Source organism: Hyla sarda, chromosome 7, assembly GCF_029499605.1.
Source record: "Hyla sarda isolate aHylSar1 chromosome 7, aHylSar1.hap1, whole genome shotgun sequence".
NCBI classification, from domain to species: Eukaryota; Metazoa; Chordata; class Amphibia; order Anura; family Hylidae; genus Hyla; species Hyla sarda.
The window spans coordinates 161,601,520-161,623,211 of record NC_079195.1 but is presented as its reverse complement, the minus strand read 5'-3'; the positions used below and the strand labels follow the sequence as shown (position 1 = coordinate 161,623,211).

Genomic DNA, 21,692 nt, shown 5'->3' with positions numbered 1-21,692 from the left:
ATATGAGGGGGTTAATATAGAAAGGGGAGCAATATGAGGGGGATAATATACAATGGGGACAAAATGAGGGGATAATTTACAATGGGGGCAATATGAGGGGATAATATACAATGGGGGAAAATGAGGGGCATAATGAACAATGAAGGGCAATGTGAGGGGCATAATATACAATGGGGGCAATGTAAGAGGCGTACTATACTATGGGGCAATGTGAGTGGCATAATATATTATGGGGGTAATGTTTGGACCTGCTAGGGTAATGTTTCTGGCATTATACCCTATTGCGGCAATGTTTTGGCCTGCTAATCTATAGGGACAATGTTGGGGCCTAATACTATACAGCTGCACAGAGAGATCTAATACTATATGGGGCAGTGTAATACATATAGGGGGTTTGTATAGAGGTGAGGACTTTGCTGTAGCGAGAAGCCTAAAATGTTTGTCTGGCAGATTTGGTGAAGATGAGTTGTGATCGGGAGAAATATTCATGATGAACCAGGACAGATGGAGAAAAAAGAGAAAAGTGAGCGACTCAGATCAGAGAAGACGTCCCTGTGAGTATGTAACTATAATGACTTATATGGTCTGCAGCCCCTGTGTACAGCTGGAATCTATTTCTGTATGGTCACTGTATGGGGGATATTGGTATTTGTATAGTGGTTTTTATTCAATAACAATAAAGGAGTATTACTCAGTGGTAATGGTAGTGATGATGGTGTGGCAAAATAATGTAGTCCCTTGTATTGAGGTGTTATTAGTGATACTGGCCTGTGTATAGTGGCTTTTATTTTCTTACAGTATTCTGCAAAATTAATACGGAGTAGCAATATTATTTTATGTTTCTAAGCCCGATAGTAAGATAAAATCCACAGTGAGGAGGAGAAGGGGGGGGGGGGGGCAGTTTACAAGCCGCTCAAGGGGCCCCAAAATTTCTGTTGGCAGCCCTGACCACGGGCGATCCAATCACCCATTCCAAGTGCAGCATTACTGCAGATGCCTTTAAAAGGGATGTTTCAGGCAGGGAGGGGTGTGCTTAACTTGAATTCCTTAAAAGCCCAGCACTGCTACATGGAATATTATTTACTGTATACCACCAACTTTTACATACATCGGCGGAGCCTTTACAGAGTGGTGGACGGTAGTGATGTCGCGAACATAAAATTTTCCATTCGCGAACGCGAATTTCCGCAAATGTTCGCGAACTGGCGAACCGGACGTACCGCCATAGACTTCAATAGGCAGGCGAATTTTAAAACCCACAGGGACTCTTTCTGGCCACAATAGTGATGGAAAAGTAATTTCAAGGGGACTAACACCTGGACTGTGGCATGCCAGAGGGAGACCCATGGCAAAACTCCCATGGAATAAATTGTTTGGAATAACATGCTTTAAAACATCAGGTATCGATCAGGTAGTGTAAGGGTTACGCCCGCTTCGCAGTGACAGACCAAACTCCCCGTTTAACGCACCGCAAACAACCGCAAACAGTCCATTTGCACAACCCCAAACTCCCCATTTGCACAAGGTTGGATACCAAGCTAGCCATGTCCCGTTCCTTGTCCTCACTGATGTCATTGAAGGTCTCTTCCTCCACCCAGCCATGTACAACACCAAGGGTCCCCGAAAGGTGACAACAAGCCTCCTGGGATGCCTGCTGTGTTTGGTCTTCTACCTCCTCAAATCCACCTTTCTCCTCTGACTCCTCTTCTTCAGACTCCTCTCTCTGCGTTGCCTCTCTCTGCGTTATTATAAGGTGTGTTAAGTAGTACTATTCCTATCAGTGTAATCCCTGTTACGTCTCCTATCATGGGATGTGTATATGGCATCGATTTTAGGAACCGGGAGATGGAAAAAGATGCTTGGTTGGTCATCCTACTTCAAATTTGGGGCACTGCGCGTGCAATCTAATGTGCCACCAGATAGGAGTGGTGTGTTAAGTAGTACTATTCTTATCAGTTTAATCCCTGTTACGTCCCCTGTCTGGGGACGTGTATGTGGCATTGATTTTAGGAACCGGGAGATGAAAAAAGATTCTTGGTCGGTCCTCCTACTTCAAATTTGGGGCACTGCGCGTGCAATCTAATGTGCCACCAGATAGGAGTGGTGTGTTAAGTATTACTATTCCTATCAGTTTAATCCCTGTTATGTGCCTTTTTTTTTGTTTGGTTTTTGAAGCCACATTGCAGCACCAGAGGCCAGAAAAATTAGGCATGTACGCATGCCTGAAAAATTAGGTATTGTTACAGCCGCTGCTGTAGCAGCGGCCAGAAAATTTTATGTTTGTTTCCCAGACAGAAAGTGCCCTAAAACATTGCGACTTGAACCCTAGTTGGTGGTGGATAAGTTACGCAAGTCATCCGGCATTCAGAGATAAAATACAGCAACGTGTGGACCATTTTTATCCCAAGGCAGCTCATCTCATCAGGCCTTTTTTAGTCGAATGCATCGCGCACTGTCAGTCCCTTAGGGATCCATCCCTCATTCATCTTAATAAAGGTGAGGTAATCTAGACTTTTTTGACCTAAGCGACTTCTCTTCTCAGTGACAATACCTCCTGCTGCACTGAAGGTCCTTTCTGACAGGACACTTGAAGTGGGGCAGGCCAGAAGTTCTATCGCAAATTGGGATAGCTCAGGCCACAGGTCAAGCCTGCACAACCAATAGTCAAGGGGTTCATCGCTCCTCAGAGTGTCGATATCTGCAGTTAAGGTGAGGTAGTCTGCTACCTGTCGGTCGAGTCGTTCTCTGAATGTGTACCCCGAAGGGCTGTGGCGATGAGTAGGACTTAAAAATCTCTGCATGTCCTCCATCAACAACACATCTGTAAAGCGTCCTGTCCTTGCCAGCATGGTCGTGGGAGGATTACTTTCACCTCTTCCCCTGTTAGATTCCCGTTGTGCTGTGACATCACCCTTATACGCTGTGTAAAGCATACTTTTTAATTTATTTTGGAACTGCTGCATCCTTTCCGACTTGCGGTAATTCGGTAACATTTCAGGCACTTTCTGCTTATACCGGGGCTCTAGTAGCGTGGACACCCAGTACAGGTCGTTCTCCTTCAGCCTTTTTATACGAGGGTCCCACAACAGGCACGACAGCATGAAAGACCCCATTTGCACAAGGTTGGATGCGGAGCTACTCATGTCCCGTTCCTTGTCCTCAGTGATCTCACTGAAGGTATGTTCTTCCCCCCAGCCACGTACAACACCACGGGTACCAGATAGGTGACAATGAGCACCCTGGGATGCCTGTTGTGGTTGGTCTTCCTCCTCCTCCTCCTCAAAGCCACATTCCTCCTCTGACTCCTCTTCCTCACAATCCTCTTCCAGCATTGCCGCATGTCCAGCAAGCGATGCTGATAAGGCTGTTTCTGGTGGTGATGGTGACCACAACTCTTCCTCTTCAAGCTCATCTACGGCCTGATCCAGCATTCTTGGCAGGGCACGCTCCAGAAAGAAAACAAATGGTATGATGTCGCTGATGGTGCCTTCGGTGCGACTGACTAGGTTTGTCACCTCCTCAAAAGGACGCATGAGCCTACAGGAGGAGGAGGGGAGCTCCAGACTGGACCAGGGGGAATTGCTGGATGTCGTATATCTGGATTTTTCCAAAGCCTTTGATACGGTGCCACATAAAAGGTTGGTACATAAAATGAGAAGGATCGGGCTGAGGGACAATGTGTGTAAGTGGGTAAGTAACTTGCTCAGTGATAGGAAACAGAGGGTGGTTATTAATGGTACTTATTCTGATTGGGTGACTGTTACTAGTGGGGTACCACAGGGGTCAGTCTTGGGTCCTGTTCTGTTTAATATATTTATTAATTACCTTGTAGAGGGGTTGAATAGTGAAGTAACAATCTTTGCAGATGATACTAAACTCTGTAAAGCGGTAAACACAATAGAGGACAGTGCACTGTTACAACTGGATCTGGATAGGTTAGAGGTTTGGGCTGGGAAGTGGCAAATGAGGTTCAACACTGATAAATGTAAGGTAATGCACATGGGGAGGCAAAAATCCGTCTGGGACTATGTATTAAATGGGAGAACACTTGAGACGACTGACATAGAAAAGGACTTAGGAGTCTTAGTTAACAGTAAATTTAGCTGTAGTGACCAGTGTCGGGCAGCTGCTGCCAAGGCTAATAAAATCATGGGGTGCATCAATAGGGGCATAGATGCCCACGACAAGGAAATAATTCTACCACTGTACAAATCACTAGTCAGACCACACATGGAATACTGTGTAAAGTACTGGGCACCAGTGTACAAGAAAGATATAGTGGAGCTGGAGAGGGTTCAAAGATAGCAACCAGGGTAATACGGGTAATGGGAGGACTACAATACACAGAAAGATTATCAGAATTGGGGCTATTCAGTTTAGAAAAAAGAAGGCTTAGGGGCGACCTAATAGCTATGTATAAATATATCAGGGGCCATACCGAGATCTCTCCCATGATCTATTTATACCCAGGACTGTATATATAACAAGGGGGCATCCTCTATGTTTAGAGGAAAGAAGGTTTCTACACCAGCACAGACAAGGGTTCTTTACTGTAAGAGCAGTGAGACTGTGGAATTCTCTTCCTGAGGAGGTGGTCATGGTGAACTCTGTAAAAGAGTTCAAAACGGGTCTGGATGCATTTTTGGAGAGTAATAACATCACTGGTTTTGTATACTAGATTTATAGGGACAGAACGTTGATCCAGGAATTTATTCTGATGCCATATTTGGAGTCGGGAAGGAATTTTTACCTCTAGTATAAGTTTTTTTTTTGCCTTCCTCTGGATCAACTCAGTAGGGACTCAGTAGGGATATAGGTTGAACTTGATGGGCTCTTGTCTTTTTTCAACCTCATGAACTATGTTACTATGTTACTATGTCGAGTAACATGGCAAAAAAAATTCCCAGCTCCGCAGAGGCTGTCCTAGCACCCCACTCATACAAATAGTCGTTAACGGCTTTTTCTTGTTGGAGCAGGCGGTCGAACATTAGGAGTGTTGAATTCCAACTTGTCGGGCTGTCGCAAATCAAGCCCCTCACTGGCATGTTGTTTCGCCGCTGGATATCTGAAAAGTGCGCCATGGCCATGTAGGAACGCCTGAAATGGCCACACACCTTCCTGGCCTTCTTCAGGATGTCCTGAAAGCCTGGGTACTTTTGTACAAAGCGTTGTACGATCAGATTACACACATGTGCCATGCACGGCACATGTGTCAACTTGCCCAAATTCAATGCCGCCAACAAATTTCTTCCATTGTCACAAACCACTTTGCCGATCTCCAGTTTGTGCGGAGTCAGCCACTGATCCACCTGTGTGTTCAGGGCGGACAGGAGTGCTGGTGCGGTGTGACTCTCTGCTTTCAGGCAAGTCAACCCCAAGACGGCGTGACACTGCCGTATCCGGGATGTGGAATAGTACCTGGGGATCTGGGGGGGTGCCGTTGATGTGGAGCAAGACGCAGCAGCAGAAGAGGACTCAGCCGAGGAGGTTATGGAAGAGGATGGAGTAGGAGGAGAAGAGGAGGTGGCAGCAGGCCTGCCTGCAAGTTGTGGCGGTGTCACCAACTCCTCTGCAGAGCCACGCATTCCATGCTTGGCAGCCGTCAGCAGGTTTACCCAATGCGCAGTGTAGGTGATATACCTGCCCTGACCATGCTTTGCAGACCAGGTATCAGTGGTTAGATTGACCCTTGCCCCAACACTGTGTGCCAGACATGCCATTACTTCCTTTTGCACAATCAAGTACAGGTTAGGGATTGCCTTTTGTGCAAAGAAATTTCGGCCGGGTACCTTCCACTGCGGTGTCCCAATAGCTAGAAATTTTTTGAACGCCTCAGACTCCACCAACTTGTATGGTAAAAGCTGGCGGGCTAAGAGTTCAGACAAGCCAGCTGTCAGATGCCGGGCTAGGGGGTGACATTGTGACATTGGCTTCTTACGCTCAAACATGTCCTTGACAGACACCTGACTGTGGGCAGATGAGCAGGAATTGCTCAAGGCGAGAGACGGAGTGGCGGATGGTTGAGAGGGGGCAAAGAGGACAGCAGTGGTTGATGTGGCTGAAGATGCTGGACCAGTAGGAGGATGGTGGCTTTGAGTTTGTGTGCTGCTTGGATTCATGTGTTGATCCCATAGGCGTTTGTGATGTGCGATCATGTGCCTTTGCAAAGCAGTTGTACCTAGGTGGGTGTTGGACTTCCTATGACTCTTCCTATGACTCCTTTTGGCACAGGTTGTAAATGGCATCGCTGTTGTCAGAGGCAGACACACAAAAAAAAATGCCACACTGCTGAGCTCTGCAATGACGGCATTCTGGTGGTGGCAACAGCATGCGTTGATTGGCGTGCTGTCTGGCTGACCCGGGTGCCGATGCATGCTGTCTGACTGTGCCACTAGCTCCTTGCGACGACCTCCCCCTACTTCCAACTCGTCTCTTCCTCCTCTCTGTCTCTCTCTGACAGATCAAGTGAAGCGACTGTGTTGCTAGTGTTGGTGGTGGCGGCAGGCGGGCGAGTGGTAACTTGAGAGGTGCCCGAAGCTAAGCTGGAGGAGGATGGTGCGTCAAGGTTCCGAGTGAAAGCTGTAGAAGATTGGGTGTCCTGTGTTAGCCAGTCAACTATGTCTTCAGAACTTTTCAAGTTCAGGGTATGTGGCCTCTGAACACTGGGCATCATTCTAGGGCCAAAGGGAATCACAGCATCACGACCACGACGGCCCCTGCGGGGTGGCCTGCCTCTGCCTGTCATTTTTTTCTGATTAGTGGTACTATGCGCGCAAGCTACTGTGACAACAGATATGAGTGGCACTGTGCACTGGCAGAAGTTGGCAGAGTAGACGCTGTAGGCCTGACACACGCTTGCAGACAACGAACTGCTATTCAATCTATCACAGTCAAAATTGTATTTTTTTTTTTAAATGTTCACTACTGTTACCCCAGATATGAGTTGCACTGGTGTGACACTGTGCTCTGGCAGGCCCTGAAACTCACATGTGTGAAGAAACCTGACTGCTATTATTTCACAGTCAAATTTCTATTTTTTTTTTTATGTACACTACTGTTACACCAGATTTGAGTTGCACTGGTGTGACACTGTGCCCTAGCAGGCCCTGAAAAGTACACGTGTGAAGGAAACTGACTGCTATTATTTCACAGTCAAATTTCTATATATATTTTTTTTTATGTACACTACTGTTACACCAGATATGAGTTGCACTGGTGTGACACTGTGCCCTGGCTGGCCCTGAAATGCACACATGTGAAGGAAACTGACTGCTATTATTTCACAGTCAAAAAAGTGTTGTTTTTTTAAAATGTACACTACTGTTACACCAAATATGAGTTGCACTGGTGTGACACTGTGCCCTGGCAGGCCCTGAAACGCACACGTGTGAAGGAAACTGACTGCTATTATTTCACAGTCATATTTCTATTTTTTTTTTATGTTCACTACTGTTACACCAGATATGAGTTGCACTGGTGTGACACTGTGCCCTGGCAGGCCCTGAAAGGCACACGTGTGAAGGAAACTGACTGCTATAATATTACACTCCAAAAAAAAAAAAATTTTTTTTTTTTTAAATGCAAGCTATTGTGACACCAGATATGAGTGGTGGCACTGGGCAAGTGGGCACAGTATACGCTGTGAGCCTGACACACACGCTGGCAGGCAGGCAACTGCAATTAGATTACACAGGAGAAAAAAAAAAAAAGCAGACTGATGTTCTAGCCCTAAAAAGGGCTTTTTGGGGTGCTGTCCTTACAGCAGAGATCAGATGAGTCCTTCAGGACTGTAGTGGACACTGAATTCACTAGCCTAGCTATCGTTTTCCCTATTAAATCAGCAGCAGCTACACTGTTCCTCCTCTCACTAAGAATGCAGCTTCAGAATTAATCTAAAATGGATGCCGTCTAGGAGGTGGGAGGGTCTGGGAGGGCGGGTCTGCTGCTGATTGGCTGGAATGTGTCTGCTGACTGTGAAAAACAGGGTCAAAGTATACTTAATGATGATGAATAGGGGGCGGACTGAACAATGTTTGCCCGCCGCAGCAAACGCAAACAAGCTATGTTCGCCGGGAACTATTCGCTGGCAAACTATTCAGGACATCACTAGTGACCCCATCACGTGCCCTGGAAGGTCCTTAAGCTTAGCTTAACCTTAGACTAAGTAGTCATGTGACCTAAGGTCCTGGAAGTACTATACAGATGATAAAATATATACACTTTATATACATCAAACATAATAAAATTAAAGAAGGAAGAGGTGACAAGGGGTTATCCCACCAGGAGGATCCTACCGGTATATAGAAACTCTGACTTTGGGGACTTATTACACAAGGTATGGTACAAAGTACGGTACCGGGACACCACACTAGGAACAGTCCACAAAACCTACACAGTTTGGCTTATGTGAAATTAGCTCAAATCTTTAGTGCACTTTCCCAAGCTGTACTAGCAACTGTACTATAAAAGAGTTATAGGGATCAGAATAGTACAATTTTATATTTTTGTATAGTTCCTACACATTAGGTTGGCAGTATAGTTCCCCCACATTAGGTTGCCAGTATAGTTCCCCCCACATTAGGTTGGCAGTACAGTTCCCCCCACATTAGGTTAGCAGTACAGTTCCCCCCACATTAGGTTGGCAGTACAGTTCCCCCCACATTAGGTTGGCAGTACAGTTCCCCCCACATTAGGTGTGCAGTACAGTTCCCCCCACATTAGGTGTGCAGTACAGTTCCCTCCACATTAGGTGTGCAGTACAGTTCCCCCCACATTAGGTGTGCAGTACAGTCCCCCCCCCACATTAGGTGTGCTGTACAGTTCCCCCCACATTAGCTGCAGTATAGTTCCCCCACATTAGGAGTGCAGTACAGTTCCCCCACATTAGGTGCAGTACAGCTCCCCCCACATTAGGTGCAGTACAGTTCCCCGACATTAGGTTGGCAGTACAGTTCCCCCCACATTAGGTTGGCAGTACAGTTCCCCCCACATTAGGTTGGCAGTACAGTTCCCCCACATTAGCTGTGCAGTACAGTTCCTACCACATTAGGTGTGCAGTACAGTTCCCCCCACATTAGGTGTGCAGTACAGTTCCCTCCACATTATTTGTGCAGTACAGTTCCCCCCCACATTAGGTGTGCAGTACAGTTCCCCCCACATTAGGTGTGCAGTACAGTTCCCCCCACATTAGCTGCAGTATAGTTCCCCCAAATTAGGTGCAGTACAGTTCCCCCCACATTAGGTGCAGTACAGTTCCCCCCACATTAGGTGCAGTACAGTTCCCCCCACATTAGGTGCAGTACAGTTCCCCCCACATTAGGTGCAGCACAGTTTCCCCACATTAGGTGCAGCACAGTTCCCCCACATTAGGTGCAGTACAGTTCCCCCACATTAGGTGCAGTACAGTTCCCCCCACATTAGGTGCAGTACAGTTACCCCTACATTAGGTGCAGTACAGTTCCCCCCACATTAGGTGCAGGACAGTTCATTCACATTAGGGGCAGTACAGTTACCCCACATTAGGTGCAGTACAGTTCCCCCACATTAGGTGCAGTACAGTTCCCCCACATTAGGTACGGTACAGCTCCCCACATTAGGTGCAGTACAGTTGCCCCACATTAGGTGCAGTATAGTTCCCTCTCATTAGGTGCAGTATAGTTCCTCATATTTGGTGCAGTATAGTTCCCCCACATTAGGTGCAGTATCACTCCCCTCATTAGGTGCAGTGAAGTTCCCCCACATTAGGTGCAGTATAGTTCCCCACATTAGGTGCAGTATAGTTCCCCCACATTAGGTGCAGTACAGTTCCCCCACATTAGGTGCAGTATAGTTCCCCACATTAGGTGCAGTATAGCTCCCCACATTAGGTGCAGTATAGTTCCCCCACATTAGGTGCAGTATAGTTCCCCCACATTAGGTGTAGTATAGTACCCCACATTAGGTGCAGTATAGCTCCCCACATTAGGTGCAGTATAATTCCCCACATTAGGTGCAGTATAGTTCTCCCCACATTAGGTGCAGTATAGTTCCCCCACATTAGGTGCAGTATAGTTCCTCACATTAGGTGCAGTATAGTTCCCCACATTAGGTGCAGTATAGTTCCCCACATTAGGGAACTATACTAACGTGGGGAACTATACTGTACAGTATAGTTCCCCATATTAGGTGAACTATACTGTACTATACTGTACAGTATAGTTCCCCACATTAGGTGCAGTATAATTCCCCACATTAGGTGCAGTATAGTTCCCCACATTAGGTGCAATATAGTTCCCCACATTAGGTGCAGTATAGTTTCCCACATTAGGTGCAGTATAATTCCCCACATTAGGTGCAGTATAATTCCCCACATTAGGTGCAGTATAGTTCCCCACATTAGGTGCAGTATAGTTTCCCACATTAGGTGCAGTATAGTTCCCCACATTAGGTGCAGTATAATTCCCCACATTAGGTGCAGTATAGTTCCCCACATTAGGTGCAATATAGTTCCCCACATTAGGTGCAGTATAGTTTCCCACATTAGGTGCAGTATAATTCCCCACATTAGGTGCAGTATAGTTCTCCCCACATTAGGTGCAGTATAGCTCCCCACATTAGGTGCAGTATTGTTCCCCCACATTAGGTGCAGTATAGTTCCCCCACATTAGGTGCAGTATAGTTCCCCATATTAGGTGCAGTATAGTTCCCCACATTAGGTGCAGTATAGTTCCCCACATTAGGGAACTATACTAATGTGGGGAACTATACTGTACAGTATAGTTCACCACATTAGGTGAACTATACTGTACTATACTGTACAGTATAGTTCCCCATATTAGGTGCAGTATAATTCCCCACATTAGGTGCAGTATAGTCCCCACATTAGGTGCAATATAGTTCCCCACATTAGGTGCAGTATAGTTCCCCACATTAGGTGCAGTATAGTTCCCCCACATTAGGTGCAGTATAATTTCCCCACATTAGGTGCAGTATAGCTCCCCAAATTAGGTGGAGTATAGCCCCCCCACATTAGCTGCACTATAGCTCCCCACATTAGGTGCAGTATAGTTCCCCACATTAGGTGCAGTATAGTTCCCCACATTAGGTGCAGTATAGCTCCCCACATTAGGTGCAGTATTGTTCCACCACAGACATACAGTCTTCAGCCATGTACAGTGTATGACTGGAGGCTGTATGTCTGTGTAGTGCCCCACTTCAGTGTTCCGACCACCGGTCCTCTGGTCAGGGGTCACGATCTACTGCTATGGCCTATAGACCATAGCAGTAGGACGTGCTGCCAGCTGGTGCTGGTGACTTACCATTCCGGCCGGCGCACGTCCTCCTCACAGCTCCGCTCCTCCATTGCTATGGGTGCACGCACGGGACGTCACGTCCCTGCGTGCGCTAACTCCCAACAGCCCCTGCGTTTTTAAAGTTAACGCGAGGGGCACTGCAGAAAGGTAACAGGGACAACCTTGTGTCCCGAAAAGATTTTTCGGGACACAGGGATGTCCAGAATGTGACGGGGGGCCCCCTGCGGGCTGCTCAGTGGCAGCTGCGGATCCTCCACGGGCTTGATTAGGAATATGCTGAGCAGCCGGCAGGGGTCCCCCTGGGGGATGGGGGCCCTAGGCAATTGCCTAGTTTGCCTCACCCCAATGCCGGCCCTGGCTGCAGGCAGGACCTAGACTTGACAATTTAAACAGTGGCAACTTCAGGTGCAATACAAAATGATTGAAAGCTCTAACCACGTCCACCAGCACTTGCAGTTCACTGATCAATATGTGCTACACCTGCCACTGTTTAAATCAGCAAGTGCAGCTCACAATCACATGTATTAACAGCAGCCGCTAGTGCAGCGTGGAAGAGTGCCCTTATACTTACCCATTTTCTTCTTCTACTTACAGTATATACTACCCCCTCAACTCAACTCAACTTAGTAGGGACTTATTAGGGATATAGGTTGAACTTGATGGACTCTGGTCTTTTTTCAACCTTATGATCTATGTAACTATGTTAACATGTGGTGCCATAGAAAATAGATAATATATAATTCACCTTTTACAGGTTGTTATGATAATCAGTGTATTGATAAGTGATTTTAATGTTATTATGACTGATTTGTATATATCTATAGCTACATACCTTACCTCAGTATCTAATTGGTGTCAGTACCATAGATATATATATATTTTTTTTTACAGTTTTTTCATCCAATCTAAGAACTTTTTTTTCTAGTTCCTCCTCAGAGTCCGAAGATGAGCCATATGAAGTGAAAAGAGCCAGAGAGATTAATATGGTGTTTGGTCCAAGAGGAAGCATAAAAGCTTATGAAGTGATACTGGATTTGCATAACACCACGTCTAACATGGGTGTCTGCCTGATCATCAGTGGGACCCACAGGACCCTGGAAATGCATGCATGCCACTACATACAGGTATATGCAACCCATTTATGGTACCATATATTTCACAGGCCAAATTTATTTTAGAAAGGACTGCAAATAACTGAACACAGCAATGTTTCATGCGGAAATGGATTGCCGTCTATGAGATGGGGCATTTCAGAGTGGTCCCATCACCTTCATGTTCTGCTGGACCTCTGCTCTCTGCCGTATTTCGGCACGGACATTTTTCCATGCAGACATTCAGCTGTGTGAACATAGCCTCACTGAGAACAGGGCCCGACTTGCATATGCACTGAACATTCAGTAAAGTTCCTAGTGTCCACAATATCCATGTTTCTAGATTTATCATTCCTGCACTTCTCACTACATGGAAAAAATCCTTTAGCAAAAGCATTGCTGGGCTCACAGGAGATTACCAGGTTAGGCTGGATTCACACCACGATTTGTAACTACGGTTCCCGTATATGGCTGGGGGGAGGGGGCGGGGCTTAATTGCGGCCCCCGCACTCAGCCGTGTAGGGGAACCATATTTAATGCATGTCTATGAGCTGACCGGAGTGAACCGCAGCCTCCGGTCGGCTGCATTTTCGGCCGTATTCGGTTTCCCAACCGTAGACAAAAACGCGGTCAACCACGTTTATGCCTGTGGTCGGAAAACCGCATACGGCCGAAAACGCAGCCGACCGGAGGCTGCGGTTCACTCCGGTCGGCTCATAGACATGCATTAAATACGGTTCCCCTATACGGCTGAGTGCGGGCACTGCGATTAAGCCCCGCCGCCCTCCTCCCAGCCGTATACGGACACCGTAAGTACAAAACGTGGTGTGAACTCAGCCTACACTATACCACCCTGACATGTGACACACAAAAAAAAAAAAAGGATCCATTGACCGTATTGGCCTATAGATGACGGATACTAATGAGTTGCATCTGTTACTGCTTCATATACACTATTCAAAAAAATAAAGGTAACATTTAAACAACACAGTGGCCGACATTTATCATTGTCTATAGACAGTTTTTTGTGTCTACAAAGGGCGCAAAAAAGGTACAAGCAGGGTTTATTTTCGCCTTTTTTGCGCCTTTTGGTTTACACATTTCTGCTGATTTTGAGTTGCAATCCACAGATTTTGGCAATACACATGATATGGAAGGGTTTTATGAAAAAAGGCGCAAAGCCACTGAAAAGTCTCAAACTACACCAGCCCAAACTTGGCTTAGCTTTTTGGTGTATGTGAAGAGAGAAATTTCAGAAAATGTTTACCTGCAAAAAATTTATCAAATGCTCTGCGACCATTTAATAAATTTGGTGCTCCTACACATTACCAGCACACACAAAAAAGGTGTAGAAAAATGCTTCTCTTACACCTACAATGATAAATGCTAGCCAATGTAACTCCAAATCAATCACACTTCTGTGAAATCACATTGTCCACTCAGGAAGCAACACTGATTGACAATCAATTTCACATGCTGTTGTGCAAATGGAACAGACAACAGGTAGAAATTAAAGGCAATTAGCAAGACACCTCCAATAAAGGAGTGGTTCTAAAGGAGTGGTTCTGCAGGTGGTGACCACAGACCACTTCTCAGTTCCTATGCTTCCCGGCTGATGTTTTGACCACTTTTGACCACTGGCGGGGCTTTCACTCTAGTGGTAGCATGATATGGAGTCTACAACGCACACAAGTGGCTCAGGTAGTGCAGCTCATCCAGAATGGCACATCAATGCGAGCTGTGGCAAGAAGGTTTTCTGTGATTGTCTTTATTTTGTCTATACTTTAGTTTCTGGTGCATTTTTTTTGTAGGTGTAGTAGTGCGATTTTTTATGCACCTCATTTTCTACATATGTGGTAGAAAAATCTTTTCGGTGTTACTATAAGTGTGCTATCAGGAGACAGGCCAGTACATCAGGAGACGTGGAGGAGGCCATAGGAGGGCAACAACCCAGCAGAAGGACCGCTACCTCCGCCTTGTGCAAGTAGGAGCAGGAGGAGCACCGCCAGAGCCCTGCAAAATGACCTCCAGCAGGCCACAAACGTGCATGTGTCTACTCAAACGGTCAGAAATAGACTCTGTGAGGGTGATATGAGGGTCCAACTTCCACAGGTGAGGGTTGAGCTTACAGCCCAACACCGTGTAGGACATTTGGCATTTGCCAGAGAACAGCAAGATTTGCAAATTCACCACTGGCGCCCTGTGCTCTTCACAGATGAAAGCAGGTTCACACTGAGCACATGTGACAGATGTGACAGAGTCTTGAAATACTGTGGAGAACGTTCTGCTGCCTGCAACATCTTACAGCATGACCGGTTTGGCGGTGGGTCAGTAATGGTGTGGGGTGGCATTTCTTTGGGGGAGCCACACAGCTCTCTATGTGCTTTCCAGAGGTAGCCTGACTGTCATTAGGTACTGATATGAGATCCTCAGACCCCTTGTGAGACCATATGCTGGTGCGGTTTGCCCTGGGTTTCTCCTAATGCAAGACAATGCTAGACCTCATGTAGCTGGAGTGTGTCAGCAGTTCCTGCACGAGGAAGGCATTGATGCTATGGACTGGCTCGCCCATTCCCCAGACCTGAATCCGAATGAGCACATCTGGGACATCATGTCTCGCTCCATCCACCAACGCCATGTTGCACCAAAGACTGTCCAGGAGTTGGCGGATGCTTTAGTCCAGGTCTGGGAGGACATCCCTCAGGAGACCATCCGCCACTTCATCAGGAGAATGCCCAGGGATTGTAGGGAGGTCATACGGGCACAGGGAGGCCACACACACCACTGAGCCTCATTTTGACTTGTTTTAAGCACATTACATCAAAGTTGGATCAGCCTGTAGTGTGGTTTTCCACTTTGATTTTGAGTGTGACTCCATATCCAGACCTCCATGGGTTGATAAATTAGATTTTCATTGATATTTTTTGTGTGATTTTGTTGTCAGCACATTCAAATATGTAAAGACGAAAGTATTTCATACGGTTAGTTCATTCATTCAGATCTAGGATGTGTTATCTTAGTGTTCCCTTTATTTTTTTGAGCAGTTTATTATAAGCTTGTCAGTAATTTTTGTGATAAATCTGTGAAACATAATCCATTTAAGTCTATGGAAGTGTTTCCCAAACATGAAGCCTCCAGTTGTTGCAAAACTACAACTCCCAGGATGCGTGGACAGTCAAAGGCTGTCTGGTCATGCTAGGAGTTGCAGTTTTGCAACAGCTGGAGGCATCCTTGTTTGGAAACACTGCTCTAAAGTGATAGATCAGTTAACCCCTTAAGGACCAAGGGCGTACAGGTACGCCTTTGCTCCCTGGTACTTAAGGACCAAGGGCGTACCTGTACGCCCGTGGGAATTTCGGTCGCTGCCGCGCGCCGGGCGGGGACCGGATCGGGGTGACTGCTGATATCAATCAGCAGGCACCCCGCGCCAATGCCCAGGGGGGTCATCAGATCCCCCCATGTAGGCGATTGCCAAAAATCGCAAGTGAATTCACACTTGCGATTTTCGGCGATTACAGTGATGCGGGTCACGTGTGACCCGCTGACCCGGAAATACAAGGTGATCGGGGTGTAGGATACACCCCCTATCACCCTCTGTATCTATGGGGAGGTGGCGATGTCGTCACCCCCCCAGGATCGCTGCTATTGGTCGTCCGGCCAATAGCAGCCGGCAGGGGAGGGGTTAACGGCCCCTTCTCGCGGCTCTGCTTGCTCCCTGAGTTCATTCAGTGGCCAGAGCTGCAAGAAGGAGCCAGGGACCCCCCCTCTGTGAAGATCGGAGCCCCTCACAGAGGAAGACCCCCCTTAGAGCAAGGAGAGAGTACAGCCCCAGGGACAGGTAGGGTTAACCAGTAAAAAAAGTAAAAAGTAAAGTAAAAAAAAAGTGTTAAAAAAAAGTAAAAATTTTTTTTCCCCCCCCTGACCCCCTAATAGGACCTAAAGGGTCCGCAACAATTTTTTTTAGTGTGACCCGGGCCCTATTGGGGATTCAGGGCGCAGCATTTGGCCATTTTTTTTTTTTTTTTTGGCTGCAGCGCTTTTTCCCCCCCCATACAGTTAGTTACACCAATCACACACACTACATACTCACCTCCACACACACCCGCCACCCCCGCCACCAACCCCCCCCCCCCACCACCGTAGAAAAAAGGCGATGGCTCGCCAGGCATTTTCGGCAGCGGAGGCATATGCTTTTCTTGCCTCCGACTCCGAATCTGTCAGTGAAGATGAAGATCCAACATTCCTGTGTTCTTCATCGTCCTCCTCATCATCTAGTACTGATGATGAGTCACCTATACGGCGGCGGAGACGCCGCCAGGCGAGGCCATGCACCACCCATGATAGTGGCCCAGTGGCCGGCACTAGTGCGAGTGGTGATGCTGCTCGTACTAGGAGTCCGACCCCCCAGACAAGTTTACCAGAGCCCCCTTCCGGTGAACCTGTCTGGAGACCCCCAGAGGCTTATCAGCCACGGGTTCCGGAGTTTGTTGGCGACTCCGGAATCCGGATTGACAATTCTGGATTCACTGAAATTGACTATTTCAGTTATTTTTTCAGTGACAGTTTTGTCAATCTAATGGTGGAGCAGACGAATCTGTACGCCAGGCAGTTCATCGCCCACCACCCTGATTCTGTTTTGGCCAGGCCCAATGAATGGTACGCCATTGATGCAGCAGAGATGAGGACATTTTGGGGCCTCTTGCTGCATATGGGCCTGGTCAAAAAACCAAGTGTCAGACAGTACTGGAGCGGGGACATCTTCTACCAGACCCCGCTTTACGGTATGGTCATGGCACGGAGGCGGTACGAGGCGATTCGGAAATGCCTGCATTATGCAGATAATGCGGCATGTCCGCCCCGAGGTGATCCCGCCCATGACCGGCTTTACAAAGTGAGGCCGGTCATCGATCACTTTGGGGCCAAATTTTTGGAGGCCTATGTACCGCTCAGGGACCTCTCTGTTGATGAGTCTCTTATCAGTTTTAAGGGGAGACTCATCTTGCGCCAGTATATTCCCTCGAAGTGGGCGCGGTATGGCGTGAAGCTCTATAAACTTTGTGAGAGTACCTCCGGGTACACTCTCAAGTTTAGAGTGTATGAGGGACGAGATTCCCGTATTGAACCCCCAGATTGTTCCCCCACTCTGGGTGTTAGCGGGAAAATCGTTTGGGAGCTTGTGCACCCTTTGCTGGATAAGGGTTACCACGTGTACGTGGACAACTTTTATACCAGCATCCCTCTCTTCACATCCCTCGCCGCCAGATCCACGTCCGCTTGTGGGACCGTGCGGAAGAACCAGAGAGGCCTCCCTATAAATTTTCTGCAGACACCTATGCCCAAAGGTCAGAGTCCCGTGCCCTTACCCATGAAAACCTGTTGTTGGTCAGGTATAAGGATAAGAGGGATGTCCTTATGCTGACCACTATTCATGGTAACGGCAGCTCACCTGTCCCTGTGCGAGGTACCACAACACCGGTCCTCAAGCCCGATTGTATTCTGGACTACAATCGGTATATGGGGGGAGTTGATCTTTCTGATCAAGTCCTCAACCATACATGGCCATGCGGAAAACACGGGTATGGTACAAAAAAGTTGCGGTCTACATGGTACAGGTTGCCATGTACAACTCTTTTGTACTGTCCCAGTACGCTGGCAACACAGGGACATTCCTCCAGTTCCAAGAAGAAGTCCTAAAGGTCCTGATCTTTGGCGACCGGGAAAGAGCAGGCCGGACTTCCCAAGGAACTGGAGTTATAGGTGCCAGGATCGTCCCAGGCCAACACTTTCCAGGTGAAGTCCCCCATACTGGAAAGAAGGGACGATCCCAGAAAAAATGCAGAGTGTGTAACAGATTCGGAAGGACACCACCACTTGCCCCTATCATCCGGGCCTCTGCATTAAAAACTGCTTCAGGGAGTATCACACTTCCATGGAGTACTAAATTTTCCCTTTTCATTTTAATTTTCCATAATTTGACCCCAATGTACCATGTCCAGAGTACATTCCAGAGTACATTACTGAGTCACTATCATCGGGGACTTTTTTTGTTGCCTCAAATGCGCAGCGCTCTCTCTCCACCTGAGCGGGGTGCGCATTTGAGGCAACAGGTTAGGGACGGCCACACACGTCACATTCCCAGAATGATGATTCAGAGCATAGGGTTTGGGGTGGGCATATTTTTTAGTTTTGGCTATGCTCTGGGTCATCATTCTGGGACCATAACCTGTTTTATAATTTTATGTCCCACTGTACACCATTTTAGTTATTTAGTGTACCCCAGTTATTTACCCCATGTAATGCCCCTTGAGGGGGGGTCCCACTGTTCTGGCTCCTTAGGCCGCAATGCAGAAGCTCAAGGCCCCTGAATGCGACCTGCTCCTCTCAGACCAGTGTGCAAGCTGTTTACGCCCAGACTTGAGGTATGTCCTTACTCCAAAGAAATGTATTTACAAACTTATGGTGACATTTTCTCCTTTTACCACTTGTGAAAATGAAAAATTTGGTGTAACCCCAGCATTTTAGTGTAAAAAAATCCAATTTTTCATTTTCACATCCCACTTCATGAATATTTATCAAACACCTGTGGGGTGTGAAGACTCACTGTACCCCTTGTTATGTTTCTTGAGGGATGTAGTTTCCGAAATAGTATGCCATGTGTTTTTTTTTTTTGCTGTCCTGGCACCATAGGGGCTTCCTAAATGTGACATGCCCCCCGAGCAAAATTTGCTCTCAAAAAGCCAAATATGACTCCTTCTCTTCTGAGCATTGTAGTTCGCCCGTAGTGCACTTCAGGTCAACTTATGGGGTACCTCCATACTCAGAAGAGATGGGGTTACAAATTTTGGGGGGTATTTTCTGCTATTAACCCTTGCACAAATGTGAAATTTGGGGGGAAACACACATTTTAGTGAAAAAATAAAATATTTTTTTTACATATGCAAAAGTTGTGAAACCCCTGTGGGGTATTAAGGCTCACTTTATTCCTTGTTACGTTCCTCAAGGGGTCTAGTTTCCAAAATGGTATGCCATGTGGTTTTTTTTTTTGCTGTTCTGCCACCATAGGGGCTTCCTAAATGCGACATGCCCCCCGAGCAAAATTTGCTCTCAAAAAGCCAAATATGACTCCTTCTCTTCTGAGCATTGTAGCTCACCCGTAGTGCACTTCAGGTCAACTTATGGGGTACCTCCATACTCAGAAGAGATGGGGTTACAAATTTTGGTGGGTATTTTCTGCTATTAACCCTTGCAAAAATGTGAAATTTGGGGGGAAACACACATTTTAGTGAAAAAATTATATATTTTTTTTACATATGCAAAAGTTGTGAAACCCCTGTGGGGTATTAAGGCTCACTTTATTCCTTGTTACTTTCCTCAAGGGGTCTAGTTTCCAAAATGGTATGCCATGTGTTTTTTTTGTTGTTCTGGCACCATAGGGGCTTCCTAAATGCGACATGCCCCCCGAGCAAAATTTGCTCTCAAAAAGCCAAATATGACTCCTTCTCTTCTGAGCATTGTAGCTCGCCCGTAGTGCACTTCAGGTCAACTTATGGGGTACCTCCATACTCAGAAGAGATGGGGTTACACATTTTGGGGGGTATTTTCTGCTATTAACCCTTGCAAAAATGTGAAATTTGGGGGGAAACACATTTTAGTGAAAAAATTATATCTTTTTTTTACATATGCAAAAGTTGTGAAACCCCTGTGGGGTATTAAGGCTCACTTTATTCCTTGTTACTTTCCTCAAGGGGTCTAGTTTCCAAAATGGTATGCCATGTGGTTTTTTGTTGTTGCTCTGGTCCATAGGGGCTTCCTAAATGCGACATGCCCCCCGAGCAAAATTTGCTCTCAAAAAGCCAAATATGACTCCTTCTCTTCTGAGCATTGTAGCTCGCCCGTAGTGCACTTCAGGTCAACTTATGGGGTACCTCCATACTCAGAAGAGATGGGGTTACAAATTTTGGGGGGTATTTTCTGCTATTAACCCTTGCACAAATGTGAAATTTGGGGGGAAACACACATTTTAGTGAAAAAATTATATATATTTTTTTTACATATGCAAAAGTTGTGAAACCTCTGTGGGGTATTAAGGCTCACTTTATTCCTTGTTACTTTCCTCAAGGGGTCTAGTTTCCAAAATGGTATGCCATGTGTTTTTTTTTGTTGTTCTGGCACCATAGGGGCTTCCTAAATGCAACATGCCCCCCGAGCAAAATTTGCTCTCAAAAAGCCAAATATGACTCCTTCTCTTCTGAGCATTGTAGCTCGCCCGTAGTGCACTTCAGGTCAACTTATGGGGTACCTCCATACTCAGAAGAGATGGGGTTACAAATTTTGGGGGGTATTTTCTGCTATTAACCCTTGCAAAAATGTGAAATTTGGTGGGAAACACACATTTTTGTGAAAAAATTATATATTTTTTTTTTACATATGCAAAAGTCGTGAAACCCCTGTGGGGTATTAAGGCTCACTTTATTCCTTGTTACGTTCCTCAAGGGGTCTAGTTTCCAAAATGATATGCCATGTGTTTTTTTTTTGCTGTTCTGGCACCATAGGGGCTTCCTAAATGCAACATGCCCCCCAAAAACCATTTCAAAAAAACGTACTCTCCAAAATCCCCTTGTCGCTCCTTCCCTTCTGAGCCCTCTACTGCGCCCGCCGAACAATTTACATAGACATATGAGGTATGTGCTTACTCGAGAGAAATTGGGCTACAAATATAAGTATACATTTTCTCCTTTTACCCCTTGTAAAAATTCAAAAATTGGGTCTACAAGAACATGCAAGTGTAAAAAATGAAGATTGTGAATTTTCTCCTTCACTTTGCTGCTATTCCTGTGAAACACCTAAAGGGTTAACACACTTACTAAATGTCATTTGGAATACTTTGGGGGGTGTAGTTTTTATAATGGGGTCATTTATGGGGTAGTTCTAATATGAAGACCCTTCAAATCCACTTCAAACCTGAACTGGTCCCTGAAAAATAGTGAGTTTGAAAATTTTGTGAAAAATTTAAAAATTGCTGCTGAACTTTGAAGCCCTCTGGTGTCTTTCAAAAGTAAAAACTCGTCAATTTTATGATGCAAACATAAAGTAGACATATTGGAAATGTGAAAAAAAAACTTTTTAATTTGGAATATCCATTTTCCTTACAAGCAGAGAGCTTCAAAGTTAGAAAAAAGCTAAATTTTCTATTTTTTCATCAAATTTTTGGATTTTTCACCAGGAAAGGATGCAAGTTACCACAAAAATTTACCACCATGTTAAAGTAGAATATGTCAAGAAAAAACAATCTCAGAATCAGAATGATAAC

At 46.2% G+C, this 21,692-nt stretch overlaps 1 protein-coding gene across 1 annotated transcript in view; it reads left to right on the top strand.

Moving 5' to 3' along the window:
• The window catches only part of ACY3 (aminoacylase 3), a 288,102-nt gene that overhangs the window by 20,590 nt on the left and 245,820 nt on the right, over positions 1 to 21,692 (top strand). The window contains exon 3 of the mRNA XM_056531150.1: positions 12,217 to 12,415. Within this exon, the coding sequence (XP_056387125.1) occupies positions 12,217 to 12,415 (199 nt within the window). The remainder of the gene's footprint in view (positions 1 to 12,216; positions 12,416 to 21,692) is intronic.